A 19315-nucleotide genomic window follows, 5' to 3' on the forward strand; every position below is an offset into this window, starting at 1 on the left:
GCATGGCTTCACTAAAATACTCCCTTTCTAAAAAGTAAATGTACGATATTTGATGTAATATCAGCCGATTATCTACGAAAATGCAACTCCAAACCATGCAAAAACCAGGTGAGAGATGGTTAGCTGGTGGGTATATGAAAGGTTAATGTTTAGCACATGGAGACAAAATTGTGATGATAAAAACTAATGGGATGCTAATGAGCAGATGGGAAAGACATAACTGGAAAGTCATGTTTGCCAACTGGGAGTTTTGGTGGTTCAAGTACTTCTCTGGGAGAGTGCAGCTTTGGCTTCAGGAATTTTAGTGGGTTATTTGATGATTGCCCACCTTAAATGTCACATTATGTTATAGAGTCACTATAGTCTTTGAGGTCTTCACTGACCTCCATTTAATACTTGGCATTTATAGGTTTTAAGGGACACTAATACAAATGACTATTTCGGTGCCTGAGCCAGTTGCCCTGCACTTAACTGCACTGCTGTCATTGCATCCTGCTAACTTCACACTGACTCAGCCAATCAAAGAATTTGAGTCCAGAGCCTCAAAAAGCCAATGATCCGTCTTTAATTGGCACATAAAAGTCAAATATCCATGTCTCAAGTTAAATGATTCACACACTTTCATTGTTATTAGCCTCTTTAATGGTCATGATTGGTCATAATACCCCCATTAGATGCCCTCCTGTACTAAGAGGAGACAGGAAGGTTGTTATCATCCATTCTAATCACTGATCATTGTAATCCTTAAATGAAGCGATCAACTGAGCCCACTAAGAGGTCTTTCTATTGTTCATTTAAAGGGCTTTAAATGGACAATAAAAAGATTTCAGTTATGTATGCTCTTTAATTAATAAGTCAATTTAGATCTTAGACAACCTACCTTTAATACTAGTATGCCAGAAGACTGTTATCACCCACTGTAATCAGTAGGATAAAAAAAAAATCCCAGTGACATGCCCACCGTTAAATGAGGTGATAATAGACTACTGAGCTTACTAGTTGATGGAAGAGGCTGCCTGCGGGCAAATCTATGGGACTGACAGGAGTCGTTTAATGGACTGAAAACAGTTAAAAGATGTGTGTGAATCTGGTTTCAGTGTATGTGCCCACCGAATAATGCTCATTTTAGCTTCTCAGTGCTGGTGCAATAGCAAAGCAGATAATGCCATTCGACTATAGACACCATAAAAAGCAGGACTTGGCTTCTGGGACTGAAAGAAAGAAGCGTAAACCAACTTTCTTTTTACTGGCCACCAGGGGGCGATACCTATGTTTACAGACATACTTCAGTTCATAAAGTAGTCAAGGGGATTTTACCTCTCTAAGTACTTTCCTGATGAGTTTATAGGTTTAGTTTATAGGTAAGCGAAAAAAACAAAAAACATTACGTCATTAAGGCGCAGAATTGCAGTTAATGTCACGTTATCTAATGATCTATCTATCTAATGATTTCAGCATTTCAGTGCAGTCAGAAAAAACAAAGCAGGAGAATTTCTCACACTCTCTGCTGGGGCTAAATTTGATTTAAAGATAGATTTAGCTTCTCAATATATTTTTTGTCATAAAGAGGAAAAGCGGTTATCTACAGTTGATGTCACTATCAACATGGCTGAGTTGAAAGCTGCAGGATAAATGGATAGCTAGGATGTGCCTATGCCACAGTGAGCTACAGGAATTATAGGAAGGGGGGATGACAGTGCAGAAGAGAAGGATAATTGGATAAAGGATAAATGGATCTCTTACTCTGGGAGGCATCTGTAAACAGCAGTTATGCTTTACTGGGGCCTCTTTCTGTGGCAGCGGTCTCTACAGGAGAGGGTGTACAGAGAAGTCTATTAGCCCGCTAGACACACAGCGGCGGTCACAAAGCTTCATAAGCTACACCGAGGAGTGAAAAAAACATAATGTCCACCTTAACAAGTCTTTTCGCCCTGCAGCTCTGTTCAGACTGCAGCAAGCTTCCAGTTTCTGAATAATTTTAAAGTCAGAACGAACTGAAAGAGGTATAAAATGCCAAAAATAAAGAGACAACTGAGAGAACTAACTGTTACACTGCGAGCTAAATTAGAATCAAAGATTTTAAGTCCTGCAGTGTGAACAGAACTTTGGATTCAGTTCAGTATTTTTCTGGTAATGAGATCGCGTCTTTCTGAGAATTCCTTGTTAAGGCGAATATTTTTCTTACAGTGTGATATGAAGCATTCCCGCCCATTAAAGGAAGAAGGAAAGGAAGCAGAGAGTCCAGTTATCAAGCACCTCCTGTTTTTACTGCTTTAAGAGATTATCCAATTAGCCCCAGTCTTCTTCCGACACTGAGACAACATGACGTTAAAACAGCCATGAGCAACTTCACTGAAAGTCAACCAAAAACAAAAAAGCAACAACAAAAGAAAGAAAACAACGGGCCGTTTCTTTATGTGAAAATCTGTGAGGCGTTTCAAAGCACAGGAGAAGCACAGCATGAACTGCTGGGAGGAAAAAAAAGAAGAAGAAGGTGGAGAACAGAAAGAAGCAGATGAAGAAAAACCTGAGTGTTGCTAAGGGGGGAAGAAGCTGGAGAAGGCTTTTTAAAAATCCCTGGGTCGAAATCATGAACAGCTGGCCTCAGATCTACATTTCATTTACAACACGTGAAACAGAAAAGCCTCCAACAAACACTCAAAACACAATCATAACATTTCCTAAGTGGCATTACACAAACTGTAACAGATATAGTAGGTCATGTCAGACAAAGAACATAGAAATAAATACATAGATTTGCATTTCAGTCCATTTTGATTGGATAATGCATGCTGGTTTATGCATGCTGGTTTTAGGCTTTACTACACTCTCACTGCTCTAAAAACTCAGCTTCAGACAGTTGTTTTTTCTAGTCTTGGGTCTGCATGATGTCGGATAGTGGAGATATCCCAAATATGGTCATCTCAGACACAGAAGCCCCACCCACCTGGTCTTAAAACCTTCTGTTATGAGGGGAATTTTTTTAACTGTGACACATTCAAAGTAAAGTCCAAGAATAAAAATAAGATCCACTTTAAACTGCTAAGAAAGCCAACACTGCTCTAAAACTGCTGTATATTTGTTCTGAGATGTAATTATTTATATTTGTCTTTGTATTTAAAGCATGTTGTATACTGATGTTAAACATACAAGATTTTCAAACCAGTAAATTCAAAATTTTAAATATTTAACTGACATTTATAAGTCTCTAGATATTTAAATTACACGTTACGGAAGCTTATATTTGTGGTAAAAGAATACTTGTCACATTATTAGTCATCCTAGGTTTACTTCTTCATGCCACAGATGATTTTTTTTCTTACCATGTGTGGAAGCTGGATGTTAGCTAGGCTGTTGATGAGCGACTGGCTGAGGTTAGCCAGCTCGTGCAGCAGGGAGTCGTTCTGCTGCTCGATCACCTTGTTCTCCTCCTCGATGGACTTCAGGTTGGTCTCCATAGTGGTTATCTACCGGATGAGGAAATAAATTAGTAGGAGACCTTTTAAAGCTTTTGTATTAATAGTGACATTAGCAAAAAGGCTGGGAAGAGTGCAAACAATCAACCAACATTAACTTCAGACAATTTTAGGAGAACTGAGTCAGCATATTGCCCACAGATGTCCTCTCTCCCATGTAGCACACAGCACTTGCATTTGCACTACTGGAGCTGGTTTAGGGAGCCTCCGTGAAAACCCACGATGCCCACCCTAAATGCACTGACTGACTATTAGCTGAAAGATCACACGGATTGTTGTACTCAAAGATGGCAGATTAAACACTGTGTCCGACCCATTGCATTGGACACGTGCACATCTGTCAGGTAAAGTAGGAAAGTCTTGCAGATGAAGGAAAATGCAGATGTTATGTCCGTGCAGGTTCTCAGTCATCCAAGTCACATAACATCTGCATCTTCCTTCATCTTAGGATTTTAAAATGGACCAAGAGGCTTCTTCAATTCTAAACATTTTTTAGAACTAACATTGATCTTCAACAAACTTAAAGAAGTTCTCTTCAACCTCTTAAAAAGCATGTGAAACCAAGCAAGATGGCTGATGAGGGCAGGATTTTCTTATGAAAGTATTTTTTAAGAATGCCAAAAGTTCCTCTAACCCTTTCAGATTAAAAGTCTGAGTGCAGTTAAGGTGCAAGATTTATTCTTCTTATTAGAAGAAAAAGAAAACATTGAAGGTTTTCATGAACTTAAAAAACAGCATCATTTTCAAATAATCAAATAATTAAAATATCGAGTAGAAATTTTTTTTGTCAAATAATGTGACAAAAACATTTCTACTGGAAATAGCAGCTTACTGGGACACCTTTATCTCTGTCTATTACAGGACAGTCTAGTTTCTTACCCAACTAGTGTCTTACGTATTTGTATTTATGTTACATTAACAAACAGAGACCATCTTACTTGTGTCCTCAGTTTTATCATGTCTGACTCCACTTGACTGTTGGACTCATTCAGATCTTTGATTTCTTCATCCAGCTGTTTGATTTCTTCATCGTTCTCGATACCTGAAACAAAAAACCCCAAAAAGATCCATCTCCCCTGACTTAGCAGTCAAAGCAGCATTACCGCATTTTATCACATGTAAAATGTCTAATATAAGGAAATTAGGTTTTTTTCACTCTTTCAGATATATAATAATATATATAATAATTCACTTAAAGCTTCTTCTGTTTCTTGAGCTCTGACCTTTGCTTGCTCTTTGTTTGATTGTCAACATTTCCACGCCACTCATCCTGGCTTTCTTCATGGCTGAGGTGGCGCGGGGACAACCGGAGAGACTGAAAAAAAAACATAAACCAAATGTTTCTCCAAGTTAAAAAATCTATCTTATTTTTGCATAGATAACGTCATACAAATCGCTGCCTTATTTGAAAAACGGTGACCAAAAGCCAACAGCATGTACAGCAGGAGGAGAGGACCTGAATATTGGTCATTATTTACCCCCAAAATTGTATAAAAAAAGTTGGAACTGATGACAAACTTTGTTTAAAGTAAGAAAGATCTTACCTCCGGTGGGTCAGGAAGCTCCCACTGACGTGCCCTGAGCCATCACAGCCTGGGGTCGGGCAGGTCATGCCATCTGTCTTGCCAGATTTCCAGACAAACTGCGAGCCATTGACGTAGCTGTCCTTTTGCCTCTTTGCCGCAAGGGGGCAGCCTGATGCGCTGCGATGAGAAGCGTACTTCCCTGTCACATGACCCTGACCATCACAACCTGGCACTGGACACCTGAGAAACAAGTGTAAAGGTCTCCGTTTGCTTTTCAAAAAAAAAAATTAAAACACTCCACTTAAAGAAGTCCAGACGCTTTTCTTTGCAAGCTCCTTTGAAAACACTCCACAGTTCTAACCTGAAGTGAAGTCTTGTCACCTCCAAAAAGCTTTAGTTTAAGAAAAGACTAACGCAGCCAGCCACACTAACCATCATCAGCTCTTTGATCAGCTGGACAGAAACACTTTGCTTTAGAAACTGTCCACAGCACTCCATAGGACTCTTGATGAATGGGGGAGGACATTGAGTCACGACTCACTTCCTCATCTACAATCCTCCCCCACCCTTCCAAGGCCTCAAGGCCACAGCAGCGTAACGATGAGCAGGACAAACGCCTATCACCTCCTCAGCTTCCAGACACTCAGCTCTGCCTCCTGCATCCCAAAACGCCCTTCGCTGTGACATTTGGGCTGATTAGAATGAGCCGAGCGTCCACAGGCCGCTCCCCAGCCGAGCTCAGGTTAAGCTTAATTATGATTCTACTGTTAATGATGATGGTGGATGGAACAGAGGCGGCGGCGGCAGCTGGCTACAGACTGACACAAGCTGAACTTTAGATTATTCACAAGGTCGTATTGGCTTAGCATTATGGCTCAGCTTTAACACAAATGTCAAAGGCTCACTAGCGCTAACCTTTATTGGACTTGGTCTGCTGGGAGCCGGAGGTGGAGTGCAGCACTGACCGCGGCTCCCCGCTTTTGCAATATTCTTTGCAAAAGTTAGAAAGGTCAGTCTACATAGGCAGCATTTTAAGAGAGGGATGATGGATGAACCTGTCATTAACAAAGTGCTTTGACCTTGATGCAAAAAAAATGCATAATAATGGGACCTGGAATGTGCTTTTAAGAGGCAACGAAACAAGCCAGTCCTTCCTCCTTGCTGATGATTTGAAAAGTCTAACTGATGCACCTTCTCTCTTTTCTCTAAAAAAGTTGTCAGAAGATGAGAATCCTGTTCTACCTGTTTAAAATACACGGCAACAGTTTAACCTGTTATTTTAATTCTTCATATATCCATTAGCATGTGCAGCAATCCTCCACAACACCTCCAAAGTCCCCAGATTCCAATCCCACTGACCTCACCAACAAGCCTGCACAACCCAAAGAATGCCCCCCTCAGAGTTTGACATCACTAAATGTTTTGTTCTCTCTGACTTATTGTATTTTTTGGCAAGGTGTTGTTTCAAAGATTTATTCTCTTAAAATCCAATATCTGCCTTAAAATAATTATTTTACATTTAAGAGAGGAACATAAAGATGCTGATGAGCATGAATAAAACCAACAGCAGCAAAAAAACTTTTAAGAGAAACTAGAATTTGCTTTTCTAAAGCGCTGTTATTGTTCTATAAGCTTTAATATAGTGGTAAGATCTAAAAAACAGGACATCTAAGCCCTGTATTTGTGGACCTTACATAAAATCTATGAGCAACATCTCAGTTACTGGTCTGAAATCTGTTTTTTTTTTACTTGTTCTTTGCTTTGTCTCAGACAGTTTAACAACACCAGGGAAGAAGCTGATAAAATATGGCAAAAACTGCCTCATACATCATAGGAAAATATTTAAGAAGTGCATTCACTTTAAATGAATGCACAACCTTGAATCTATCCAGATATTTAAATGTCTCAATGACAGAGCTTTGGTAGTTTTTTGAGTGGCACTGTCTTTGCCCCTCATTTTGCTTGGGTTTACTTTTAAGCTTAGATCTGACACTTTCCAATATTCACAATATTAAGGCTGTGACATATCTCCAAAATATCTCCTTACTTGATTGGCTCCTGATCGTCTTTGTCCTCTTTGCTGTGGAGGATTTTTATGCCACTTTTCTTGGCTCGTGGACAACCGGAGAGACTGCAGAACAGAAAATTACTTAAAACATGTGCGTTCAGTGAAGCATGGTTTACTGTTGCTGTTTGTTTGTCTGTGATTTCATGCACGCAGTTGTATATTATAGTCTTTACGAATGTACCTCCTGTGGGAGGCATAGTTTCCAGTGATGTGTCCAGATCCATCACAGCCGGGCGTTGGACACCTGAGGAGTAAATACAAGATCAAACAACTGTATTATCACATAATGGTTCCTGTGTCGAAAAAAAAAAAAGAAAGACTACATCCAGAAAAATGTTTTCTTTTTCCGTGAATGTCTGACATCAGACACTCGCAGTTCTCACAAATCAATTACAGTAACACATTAGAGTGGTACCCAAAGCATCATAGACAGGAAGAAATGGTTTTAGGAAAACCGATGACGGATGAACCAGAGAAGAGCGGGCTCTAAATCCAACCATAGAAAAAGTTACACACTTTTAAATGAAAGGACACTGAATGGACAGCAGTCGATATTTTTAACATTCTTTCCTTCCCACACTTTCCACTCTGCTGAGAACAACACACCAGTGATACACTGATCCTGTTGACTCACTTGAGTTCTTGTGAGTTAGTGGTCATCATCCCGCGGATGTTCTTGTCGGCCAGCTGACAGCTTGACAACCTGCAGGAGGAGAAGAGCCACTATTACTTTAACACCACCGACAGTTTTACAAACATGCTCTCATCCCAGGGCCACACATAATGTGGTTTTCTCCGACGATGGCTGTGTCTCACTGTTACACACAAGAGTTATTTTTCTTTTCTTTTTAGCAACAGTGCCTTGTTGGACTGGCTGCAGGAACATTGGCCACTGTGACATAAAGATCCTGTTTTACAGACCTATGGCAAGCACCTAGGTGGTGCTGGTGAAACTCACCACCAGCATTGTGGCAGCACTGTGCTACTCGCGCCAGGTGTCGTTAACATTTGTCATCTTTTGTATTTTGTGTCTGTCCTGCTTATTGTTTGTGGGTTCCTCTGGTTGCTCCACTAAATCTGGGGTCTCTTCCTGTTAAAGGGCAGTTCTTCCTCACTACTGTTGCCAATCAGTCACTTACAGGGGATTGCCTGACTGATGAGCTTCTCACTATACTGTAAGGCCTTTACTTGGAAAAATGAACTCCATAAGCCAAAGGCTTACTAGCCAGGATACCAAGATTTGTGCTTCCTTTAGAAATTTGAGTTTTACAGTTTGTTTGATTTCTAAGTCATTAGTTGGGTTTAAGTTCAACTATTTGGTTACAAAAACAGCACACAAAAGCACAAGAAAAAGGACTTGGATCTGACAAACACCTTCCTTCCCAAAGACCAAACACCTTCTGCTGAAGACGTTTGATTACTTGATTATTTGATTTGATGACTCTTCTCACTGTTGAGGTCTGGGAAGCACTTCCACTCCCTTAAGGCCAAAACAGAGAGAATGAGGAGGAGCTTCTTCCCCCAGGCTATTCGGACCCTGAACCAGGCGTAGGACTGGACTCTCCCACACACATTACATCACTATAAGACTGGACTCTCACACACATCACATCACCACACGCACTCTGGTTTTTCTTTATGCACACTTCCTATAATTTATAATCTTTATAATCTCTTTCTGCTATTTGCACATTTTTTACTGTAAATTTCTAAGTTAATTTGTAAATTTTTGTAGTAACCTGTAAATTGTAAATACTGTAAAATCACTGTCATTCAATGGTCGGGCATTGCACAGCTACAAGCATTTCACCCCCATGTCATACTGTGTATGGTTGTGTGTGTGTGAGACAAATAAAATTTGAATTTGATTGCAAGGAACAAGAAGAAAGTGCATCATTTGTTTGGAAAACAATAGCCTTACTTATGGTCAGTGAACAAAACAGTGGAGCTAACATACACTTCATAGATAGAAGTCCTCTTTCTTGACGGTGTTATGTTAACTGATGGCTGATGATTTTTTTTTGATGATGAAGTAACTGGTTTAGGAAAAAGATCGGGATTTGGGACAAAACACTATTCTTCACACCAAACATGATGAGTCAGGAGTAACAGCCAAATTGTGTCCCAAATTCTGAATGAAAGTAATCTGATTACATGTAGTTTTATACTATGGGTTAAGCTGTTCAGCCTTTTGAAGATGCCAATGTTCACATTTTTGACGGGAAGCCAGATGGTTTGAAAGCAGGGTAAAAGAGACCATCCATGTCCACTGTGATTGTCCATCACTGAACAGAGGAGGTGGCTCACGACACCAACTGTGGAGTCTTAAGATCCTTTCCCAGGTGTCAGGTGACCTCTATAGGTCACATGGTAGAATGAGGTTAGGTCTCAAAGTAGTTTCACCCTAAACCCTGGTGGTAATGACCCATGCCGTTTTTCACACCTTGGCTCATCTGCTCCCCACTATGGTTTACATACCTGCGACTCTTAACTTAAAGAAGTCCAGTCGCTTCCGTCCAAGCTCCTTAGACTCTGATGACAAAGAATCTTTTTTTTTTTGAGTGTATCATGTTTCCACATTTCACAATCCAAAGTGTGGAAATACTAAAATCTCTACGAGAATTAATTTTTTTCTTTAAAATTTTTGAAATGAAAGAAACTTGAAGTTGCTGAAACAGGTCAAATAACATCTAAGCAGAAGTAAAACGTAAACTTTGCAGCGCAGAAGTGATGAGCCTCTGTAGGGAACGATTAGGCTAAACACGCATAACAGAGATTTTCTCTGTCCTCACATGAATCCTGCTTCACTCATGCAAAAAATTCACAGCCTGAAGTCTTACTTATTTTGTTTGTTGGTTGTTATGCAGTCTTCAAAGTAATTAACCAGATCAATTAAGGGAAACTGCTCTGGGATGATTTTGATGTCTGACCCTCCTCCAACTCAGACGCCTGCCTCATAGTCAAGAGTTTCAGATTTTATTTGCTTACACGAGCGCCCGTGACACAAGCTGATGAAAGTAAAAACAATTTGGCCAGTTGCCCAAACCCCAAAGAAAAGGCTCGATCAGGACACATGCTATGCATAGCAAAGAAGCGAAGCAAGCTCCTCCACAGTTACTTGTTTATATCACACACATCTCCTGATACGTGTGCGCTGTGAAGTGTCTGCACTTATTGAGCTACAGTGAGGGGAAAAGCAATATATCAATAAAAAATGATGAAAACTATTTTTTTTTCTTTTGGCCTGTGAATTCCTGTCATTAATAATCCTGAGCTGTTAGCCTTTGTCTTATTGGCTCTTCGGCAGCTGGCGACAGAAGATGGTGCGAACGCCTGTGTCACATCTGATGAAGCCTCTCAACGAGATCAGAAACACCACGGAGACTAAAACACGTACTGATGTGCCGATCTCCGTTTCTAAATTTACAAGGTTGCTAATTAGTTTCGTTCCCGCTTCAAACTCGTGCTGTTTGTCTTTGCTATCTGCTGATGTTTCAGGGTTATGTCTATATTTATGTACTTTTGTAAGACTGCTGCACCATCAATTTAATGAGACAGGAAAGTGAAGTGACATATAGCGCATAGTGAACCTCAGCTGCCTTTGACTGAGGGTTTCTCGCCATCCTTCGACCTGAACGTGAGAGTGTTTGGCTCAGAGGCTGCTGGGTAACAGCGTGCAGCAGTCGGATTACTTACGTGATGAGCTCCTTCTTGCTCTCCTTGCAGGGCAGGTATTTGTGGTGTTTGGGGCTGGGCATGGTCACCTCGGCCGGGTAGTGCTGCTCGTCCAGCAGCTCCTGGAAGGGATCCAGCTCATCGCTCTGGTGTAAGGACGAGAAATAAGCCGACTACAGCGCGTCACTAAAAGCTCTTCGTTTGCAAATTTACACAAACTTCACAACACATTCCCATTTCAAACACAGGAGACAACAAGGTTATGTGAAAACAGCATTATCAGGTAATGTTAGGTTTTCCTTAGTCAAAGATAATGTTATCCTCAGTGAAACAGTCGTTAGATTCCCTGTAACATTAATTAGACATTCCTCATGTCTGAACACATCGCTATGATATAGTAAATTAATTTGTGTTCCATAACAACTTTAGAAGTAATTAAAATAAATTAAAAAGTCAGAATTAAAAGAACATTTTAATTTACTGAAATAAAAAATAACTACAGATGCAAACGAAGAGGGTAATATGTAAAGAAATAACATTAAAAAGTCAGACATTAAGTTTGTGAATTTAATGTCAGAATGTATAAATCTTCTATGTCATCTCACAGAATATGTGCTATTGTCATTCATACGTGTACGTTTCCTGCCGTAAGTAAGAATATTACCCTCCACTGTAGTTTAGCTGATTTTAACCCACAACAGGGCTTCATCTCATTTATGTAAAAAAAAATAATCAATATGTCACAAAGTGAAAACTTTTTAGGTGTCATCCAAAATGTTACAATCTGAAAGTTTTAAAGGCTAACTTATAAAAATGTGCAGATTACAACATGTGCGTTATATATAAAACAGTTAAAAGCAGGATTAGGAGAGAAAAAAATGACTGGAACGATTCTCACATTAGTTACACACAACACATTTATCTCAAAAATTCAGAAGAAAACCTGATTCATTCTACATGAGTTGAATAAAATATGGAGTGTTTCCTTACATTAAGTTTAAAAAAATATTCTAGAATCCTCAGGAATGTATTTGGTATATAGATCTAAAAAAGTGCATTATAATCAGTGTTTTAGAAAACATTTGGCCTTTTTTAGATCAGCGTAGTGTGTCAGTGCCCAGAGAGCTACCAAGCATAAGGTCTGAAAACATACATATAGGCTGTTTACACATAAACAGCCTATATGTACCTACAGGTTTGTTATATAGCTGTGCTTTATGTATATTATGTTTTTTTCTCTGTGTGGTGGAACATTTTAAACATATTTATATAAATTTAATTTTAAGAAACAAATTATAAACATACCAGGGAATTATTGTGGACATAAATCGAGTGCTATGGCATTTATGTGTGTACGAATAACTAATAAGAAGAGCCTGATTTATAGCATTTAGGCCCTTTTTTAATGTAGCTGTATGAGTCATATCAATTTAGTGTCCCTGAAGTTCTGGTCATAATAAGCAGATCTGTACTGGTTGCCAGATGATTTCCAGGTAAATGTGTTCCCAGCACAGGTGTCAGAGGCGTGTCTCTCTGCTTGTTAACCAGGTCGAGCTTCTTTCTGCAGCAGTTTGTGAACAAAAAGCTTTTGTGGCTCTAAGAACACTGCAGTCTGCTCTGCAGTCCACACATCACACCTCCTCAGTCGGGAGCAGAAATCGTTGTGGACTGTCTGGAGAAAATCCCATCAGACGCCTCGCTCTGGGCTCCGGCCTCCTCTGCAATGTCGTGCTTCATTAACAAACGCAATTACTCTCCTGATTAAAACCTTTCACTCCAGCGCTCTAAATCCAACGAGGCAAATGTAGCAATTTGCTGCATGGGTTGCTCTGTGTGATATCAGATCTGTGAGGATTGAAAGCGTGCCGATGATCTATCGTGTTTTACTTATGTATTAGTGCTGTAATTCAGTATTTTAATGCACCGTGTGTGAGCTCCTGAAGCGTTCATTTAGTCTGAACCATGCAGTGCTGCTTCTGGCCACATGGGAGCGCACTGAGCCTTCCGGAGAGCCTGTCTGCATCCACCCTATCAGCCAGGGTTATTTATCAAACTGCACAGAGAAATTTGAACTTGCATGAGATAAAAATGGAAATTCTTGACTTTTACTCCCCAGAAACTTTAGATTAAAACCCATTTATCAAACTTATTTTGTCTCTGTTCACTTAGATCTTAGATTAGTGTTGCAGTGCACTGACAACGTGGATGGACTGTAACGGCTGTGATGAAGAGCTGTAACCCTATTTATGCTTGTATTGCATCACAACTTTTTGTTCTAAAAGACTAAAGCCGATTGATCCTTTTGTTCCGTGCCACATTGTAAGATTTTCTCTGATCTATCGCATCTCCGCAGCACGAGCGACTTCCCTTTTATGTGTGTAATATAAAGTTAATTTCACAGTAGTGTATTAAAGACTGGTAACACAATAACAACAATCTTCATAAATGGAAAGTGGATAATTAATTCAACAGGTTTTTAATATTTAATATATCTAATATTATAGATATTAGATTATATATTAGATGCTGACTTGCTTAAAATAGTCAGATCTTGTTTTTTTATTTACTTATTTTTTAGGAGGCTACACCAAGGAGCTGGATAAAAAAAAAAAAGAAGTATCTTTTCAAAATAAAAGACCCAGTTTCTGCAGACCAAGCAGTAACCTCCAGAGCTGAAAAACGAAGCCAGTGCAGAGGCACCAAAACTGCAGTTCTTCTAATGGCCACTTGAGGCTGACTCTGAAAGTGTATAATTCCTCAGACTCTCATGTTAATATCTCCAACTTTACAGCAGAAATAAGTATCTTTCCCCCTCCATATCAGTGCTTTAAAAAAAAAATCATTCATCCAACTGTATAACGGAGTTAGGGGCGTCGCCATCTTCAGTGACAGGTGCTCTGACACAGCTGCCAGGCCATTACTCAGATCAATAAATTGGACTTCTCTGCCATGTTTAACAATAAAGTCCATTTTGTTTCTATATAACATTTTAAAAAGGAGTTTTATTTTGAAAGTTTAACTTATTCTTTATCCCATTCTTGTGTCTGACTTTCTGTCCTCCTCATCTGCTCTTCGCATGTCAAAGATTCACCAAAATAAGACACATGATTATAAGAACAGCAACACAAACTAAACAACATTTGATGCCCCGAGAAATACAAATGAAACTTTTATCACCAAAAATAATGTCTAAAAAAACTGATGCATTGTGCAATATCTACTTTAAAAAAAAACGAAATAATTACTTATTAATGTTTTATTAACGATTACAGTTTATATGTGATGGTTACTATAAAGTGTTATTTAAAGGCTTAAAAAAAGACACAGCTCGACTTTAAAGTTTAAATTACTTATGCTTTGGCAGAATAACATCACTGAGGTAACTCAGCAACTAACAGCAATAAAGCTCTGTTTCTTTGTTTTCACTCATACACTCGGCTGTAAGTCTCTTGTGTGAGATGTGTGATGGCGTTTCTTCTTTTATATGATTTTGCAATCTCTCTCTTCAGCGGTCTTTCTTTATTATTCTTTTGTTGAACTGTGTCTGTTTGGTGGCTCCAGGGTGAGGGGTGAACAGCAGAAACTGAGCGGCGATGTACAATTTTGGCAAGCACCATCGTTCTGTGCCATTTCAATGCCTTGGGTTGGTGAAGAAGTGCATGCAAACATAATAAACCCTTCCAAACTCACAAAATTTCCTCTTGCGTATGTAAAGTGATGCAAAAATTATGCGTAACAATCGGCAACCAGAAGTACACCCTCGCAAAAAATAAGCCCAGAACTTCTCTATGGCCCTTTCTGCTTTGCACCGCAGAATAAGGATTCCCTTCTAACAGCTTATAAACTATGATCATCTTCTAATCTATGCATGAACACATAATATAAACTCTGGGTTCCTTAAATCTCTCAATTTCATGCTTGAAATTATCCTTACTTTGCACGATTAGGGGCCTAAATAAATCTTAAATCAAGTGCTTAAAACCCTTAATCATAACTGTAAGGGCAGAGTGTGCAGCAAGAGCAACATTTAGAGCTTTAGCGTGGCCTAAAAATATTTAACTTCCACCTCTTCAGGTTACTTATTCAAAGCACTTGTCACCTTAATCCTAAAATGAAAAATTCAAGGTGTCTCTGCCTCCATATCATTAAATATTTTAAGTTTTAATCAAGCATACTGTAGTACAGAAATTACTCTCTACATTAGTTTGTGTCAGTGTAAATATTAATCTGCTCCCTGCTGCGTTTCTATATAAACTACTTAGAGTGGTGCAGAACCTCCTGTAAAGACGAGTCCTGCAAGCTGTGTAATAATCTGCCGCAACACTAAATACACCAAACTCTAGTCTTCTTTGCTGCATTTAAATCAGTAGATTTTAAATATGTAGTGTAGATGCTGCTAATGTGATCAGCGATTCTGAAAAGTATTTTGCAGAACTTCAGATAACAGTTGATTTGAAAGCCAGAAAATTCCTCATAACTGGTTTATAATTTCAAATGAAGGCTCTTTGAACGACGTATATCAGTTGCTACAAATAAATAATTGTTTATTTCCTACAAGTCACATAATTTCAAATGAGTTGCTTAAGTAATTTGGTCTGTAAGTCAGTGCACAGCAGGTCAGCTCAACATCTACAACAAGCTAACAAAGTTTTAACAAAGGCTGCATTTTTTATTTGAGTTTATTAAAGTTAACCTATATATATATATATATATATAACCTACGCCCATTTTACACATGGCCAAAGTTTGAAATGATGATGTCAGTGTATGTGCAAGTAGTCCCTTTGAGCTGAAAGCTCAGGATTTCTACTGCTCTAAACACCCAGTTTCAAAATTTTTTTCTACTCTTGGCTCTGTATGATGTCATTGGGAGGGGTTATCCTTATATGGGCATCTAATGGCAAAGGCACACTAGTAAACCTCCTTGTGATTGTAAGTATTTCTTTGCCACAGCTACTACAGAGCCTCAGGGTGTTGCACACTCAACCTCTAGGTGACCACTTTCAACTGCAAGCAGATGTCACAGATGCAGTATCGTTTAATCACCATACTACACTACGTCACTATTTGTAGAGGAATATCTGAATTTGCATCCACCCATCGATTTTATTCCACTATTCCACCGCAGCGAAGGCTAAAGGAAGGAGCTAAAAGCGCTTTTTTCATAGAGGCTATGAAAAAAAGCTAGAAAAAGGCTGTAAGGCTCATTTTGATCTGTGACTTATGCAAAGCTACTCTAAAAAGTAAAATAATAAACAGCATCAAGTTGTAAAAGGGCATCATAGTCTATTTAACGATATCAGTGAATCGGGAGACCTCTTGTGAGGAAACAATAACAGAAAATAAACTCAACAGTGTCAGGACTTTTTAATCGCCCTATGATAAAAAGTCAGTATTTATAGGAAACTTTCAAATACCTACAAAAACATGGATGATCTGATATCCTCGTGTTGGTGTTGTTCCCAGACCATCATGAAAATGTTGTTCCAGGTTCAACATTGCAAGTGACCAATCACATTGTTGTGACGTTATTCCTTTGCGCGCCAAGCCATTCGTGCATTTATAAAATTCCAATGTTGCAAGGACAATATCAATTCTGCTTACTGTTTATTAAAGGGTTACGGTTAGGGTTAGGGTCAGGGTCCGTTGATCGGCGGACAGAGGCGGTTTCACGCAGCTTTAGTACAGTTTTTTGTTTTACGCCGGTTTTTCCCGAAGTCGCAAAAGTATGACGTCACAACATTCTGATTGGTCACTTGCAATGTTGATCCTGGAACATTTAGTATGATGATCTGGGAACAACACCAACACGAGGATATCAGATCAACCACAAAAACACACCTTCTACCAAGGCCCATGATCTATTTTAATGAAATATGTTTAGACGTGCTTTGTCAGTGCTCTTCTTTTCAACCAAGTTTCATGAAATTTCACTTGGCAGATTTTGAAAAACCTTGCAGGCAGACAAACAGCATCAAAAACACACATTCGAACAGCACTGCAAATAAAATTTTTTAAATTGAACGCATCCCAAAAAAAATAATAATAATAATAATTTCTGGAAACATCGTCATAACAGAAATGTATTCTAACTATGAACATTTAGGTGTTAATGTGCTTTTATATTATATTTATATTATATTGTGTTGTATTAAATATTGTATTTTATATTATAGTAGCTTTATAATATGTGCAAACTGTGATTTCTGAGGTTTTGTTCATAACATCCAAATGATAAGTTCTAGAAGTAAAAGTATCATGTCAGAGTTGTTTGTATGTATAATTAATGCATTCATTAACTATATAAGCTGTAATAACATCATGTTGTATTTAACCTCATTCCCATAATGCTCATTCTAAGCTCTGTAAGTGTTGCACAGTGTAGACCTTCCCGTTACCTCTTTGTGGTCTTGCTCGTCTCCCAAACGTTTGATCTTGTTGCAGTCGACGGGCAGGTCCCAGCAGTCGGTGTCGCTCAGCTGGTAGCAGCGGCTGCTGAGCAGAGCCTGCCGCTGGGGAGACATCGGCTGCAGCGGGGTTAACACCGTCCCGCTGCCCTCAGGGCCACCTGGCTGACCAGCCACATCCACCGCCCCGCTGTCATCCAGATCGCCAACTGGACTCTGAAGAGCAAAGGAATCTGAATACTGGTGAGGTATTCAGAGGGCTTATTTTTGTTATGTGATTATTGTTGCTTTTTTTCAAAAAAGCTTATTTTATCATTTCTAACAAGTTCTCAGGAGGTTACAGGCTAGTATACACACAGTCTCAGTCACAGAGGTTTTAAATGTTTTCAGTCTTCAGGTCATTCAAAAAGCTGCTGCCAAACCAGAAGACCTGTATAAACCCTTCTCCATACTAAACTCCTGCTCTGCTGGCATCCAGTTACATTTCCTAGACTTCCAGGTGATGCTTAAATGTGATGCTACTTTTCTACTACTTTTGATTTGTTTCTTTTTTGCACCTTTACTTTTACTATCACTGCAATCTAACTGTTATCTTACTATATGCTAGCCTAAATGATTTTATTCTATTTGTATCAACAGTAATGCCCATAATTATTCGTACTCCTGTGAAATCTTTTACATGAAAGCTCAGGGGTGAAATTTTACTTTATTCAGTTTATTGTAGTTGTGATAGAATGTTCCAGATGCATGTTGATTTTACACAATGGGCATAACAATAAAAATACTAATACTTATAATAATTTGTACATGCTGTCCAAAATGATTCATACTCTTCACCTGCCTCAATATTAGGATTATTGTTTCTTTACAGTGTAGGTATTTTAGGTATTTTCAGCAATGTTAGGCAAGAAATCCATGTCAATTTCTAGAAAAGTCCAGAAGCCGAGAAGCTGAGGGGAGCTGGTAAAAATGCTGCCAGTTCATGGTCAGCACTAGAATGTGCTATGAGTAAGAACTAAGTGAGGAGCTCTGGTCACATATTTTGATTGTTGTCAAGGATGCCATGGACTCCAAAGCCATATCCAAATGATTCCAGGTCCCTGTACCCACAGAGCATCATTAACAAGAACAAGATATTCCACACAGTCAAGAACCTGAAGAGACATCGTAGAAAGCCCAAAGTTACACGCCATCTGGGAAGAAGTGTGTTATGGGAGGCCAGCAGTAACCCACACATCACAACTAAGACTATTCTACAAAATCTGAGCAACACCAGAACACAGATTTCAAGAAGATACAGCAGCAAACACTATCCAAGGGGGCTTTTCATGGACAGTGACCACTCCTCCAACACAGGCACACACAAGCTCATCTAGTTTCTGTAGCTCTGACAGAGCTACAATTTTGGTTGCCAGTGTTATGGTCAGATGGGAACTCTTCAGCCACAGAGATGTGGCTTTTGTTTGGTGAAAGAAATGTGAAGCATTCACCCAGAAAACACAGTCTCACTGGTCAAACACTAAGGCGGGATGGACCCAGATAAACCTTTTAAAAGCTGAAGGAATCATTAAAATCATTCATCCAGCATTCTTGGGCAGCATGGACCATCTAACCAGATTACAGTCCAAAAACATATGGCCTAATTAGTAAAGGAACAATTTGTAGACAACAATCTAAATATTTTGGAGTGGCCAAGCCAGCGCACCGGCCTGAGCCCGGTTAGAATTTCTGGAGAGAACTAAAGACCAAGATCATGGCAAAGAAACCCTCAAACTTTGAGGACCTGGAGAAGTTCACCAAAATCATTGTGGAGACGTGTAGAAATATATTCAACTGCATAAAGTACTTGGAGGCTGCAGCTACAAATAAAGGCTACAGAGAAAGAGTATGAATAATTCTGGAGATGAGATTTTTTGGGAAATCAGTCAAATATAATCATACAAATAGTTAAAAATATCGAACATCGATTTGAATGTTCTTCTCATAGCCTTATGTCACCTTTTTTATAAAATGGTGAAAGAATAAATTTGATGTGTCAATAATATATCTTAAAACCCAAAAGTCCGACACGAGTATGAAGAATTTTAGGCAAAATTACATTTAGATATGTTTTCCTAATGCTCGTCTCTGAGTTGCGCTCTCTAGACAAAGCTGCCTTGTCTT

The 19315-nt window shown here is 39.1% G+C and overlaps 1 protein-coding gene across 5 annotated transcripts in view; it reads right to left on the minus strand.

The window, feature by feature from the left end:
• Positions 1 to 19315, minus strand: part of LOC146617566 (myelin transcription factor 1-like protein) — a 65731-nt gene that overhangs the window by 273 nt on the left and 46143 nt on the right. The window contains exons 13-22 of one of the 5 annotated variants that reach the window (XM_085372008.1): positions 17144 to 17368; positions 13277 to 13279; positions 10767 to 10891; positions 7705 to 7773; positions 7252 to 7314; positions 7050 to 7133; positions 5021 to 5242; positions 4700 to 4791; positions 4415 to 4518; positions 3324 to 3467 (exon numbers count right to left, since the gene is read on the minus strand). In XM_085372008.1, coding sequence (XP_085228134.1) covers positions 3324 to 3467; positions 4415 to 4518; positions 4700 to 4791; positions 5021 to 5242; positions 7050 to 7133; positions 7252 to 7314; positions 7705 to 7773; positions 10767 to 10891; positions 13277 to 13279; positions 17144 to 17368 — 1131 coding nt within the window. Of the gene's footprint in view, positions 1 to 1743; positions 1807 to 3323; positions 3468 to 4414; positions 4519 to 4699; positions 4792 to 5020; positions 5243 to 7049; positions 7134 to 7251; positions 7315 to 7704; positions 7774 to 10766; positions 10919 to 11382; positions 11388 to 13276; positions 13280 to 17132; positions 17393 to 19315 lie in introns of all 5 variants that reach the window. The other 4 variants (XM_085372005.1, XM_085372007.1, XM_085372006.1 and 1 more) reach the window with 4 other exon arrangements.

This window comes from Diplotaxodon limnothrissa, linkage group LG15, assembly GCF_057381915.1.
Source record: "Diplotaxodon limnothrissa isolate DT_005_m linkage group LG15, D_limnothrissa_male_GT1.1, whole genome shotgun sequence".
In the NCBI taxonomy this organism is placed as follows: domain Eukaryota; kingdom Metazoa; phylum Chordata; class Actinopteri; order Cichliformes; family Cichlidae; genus Diplotaxodon; species Diplotaxodon limnothrissa.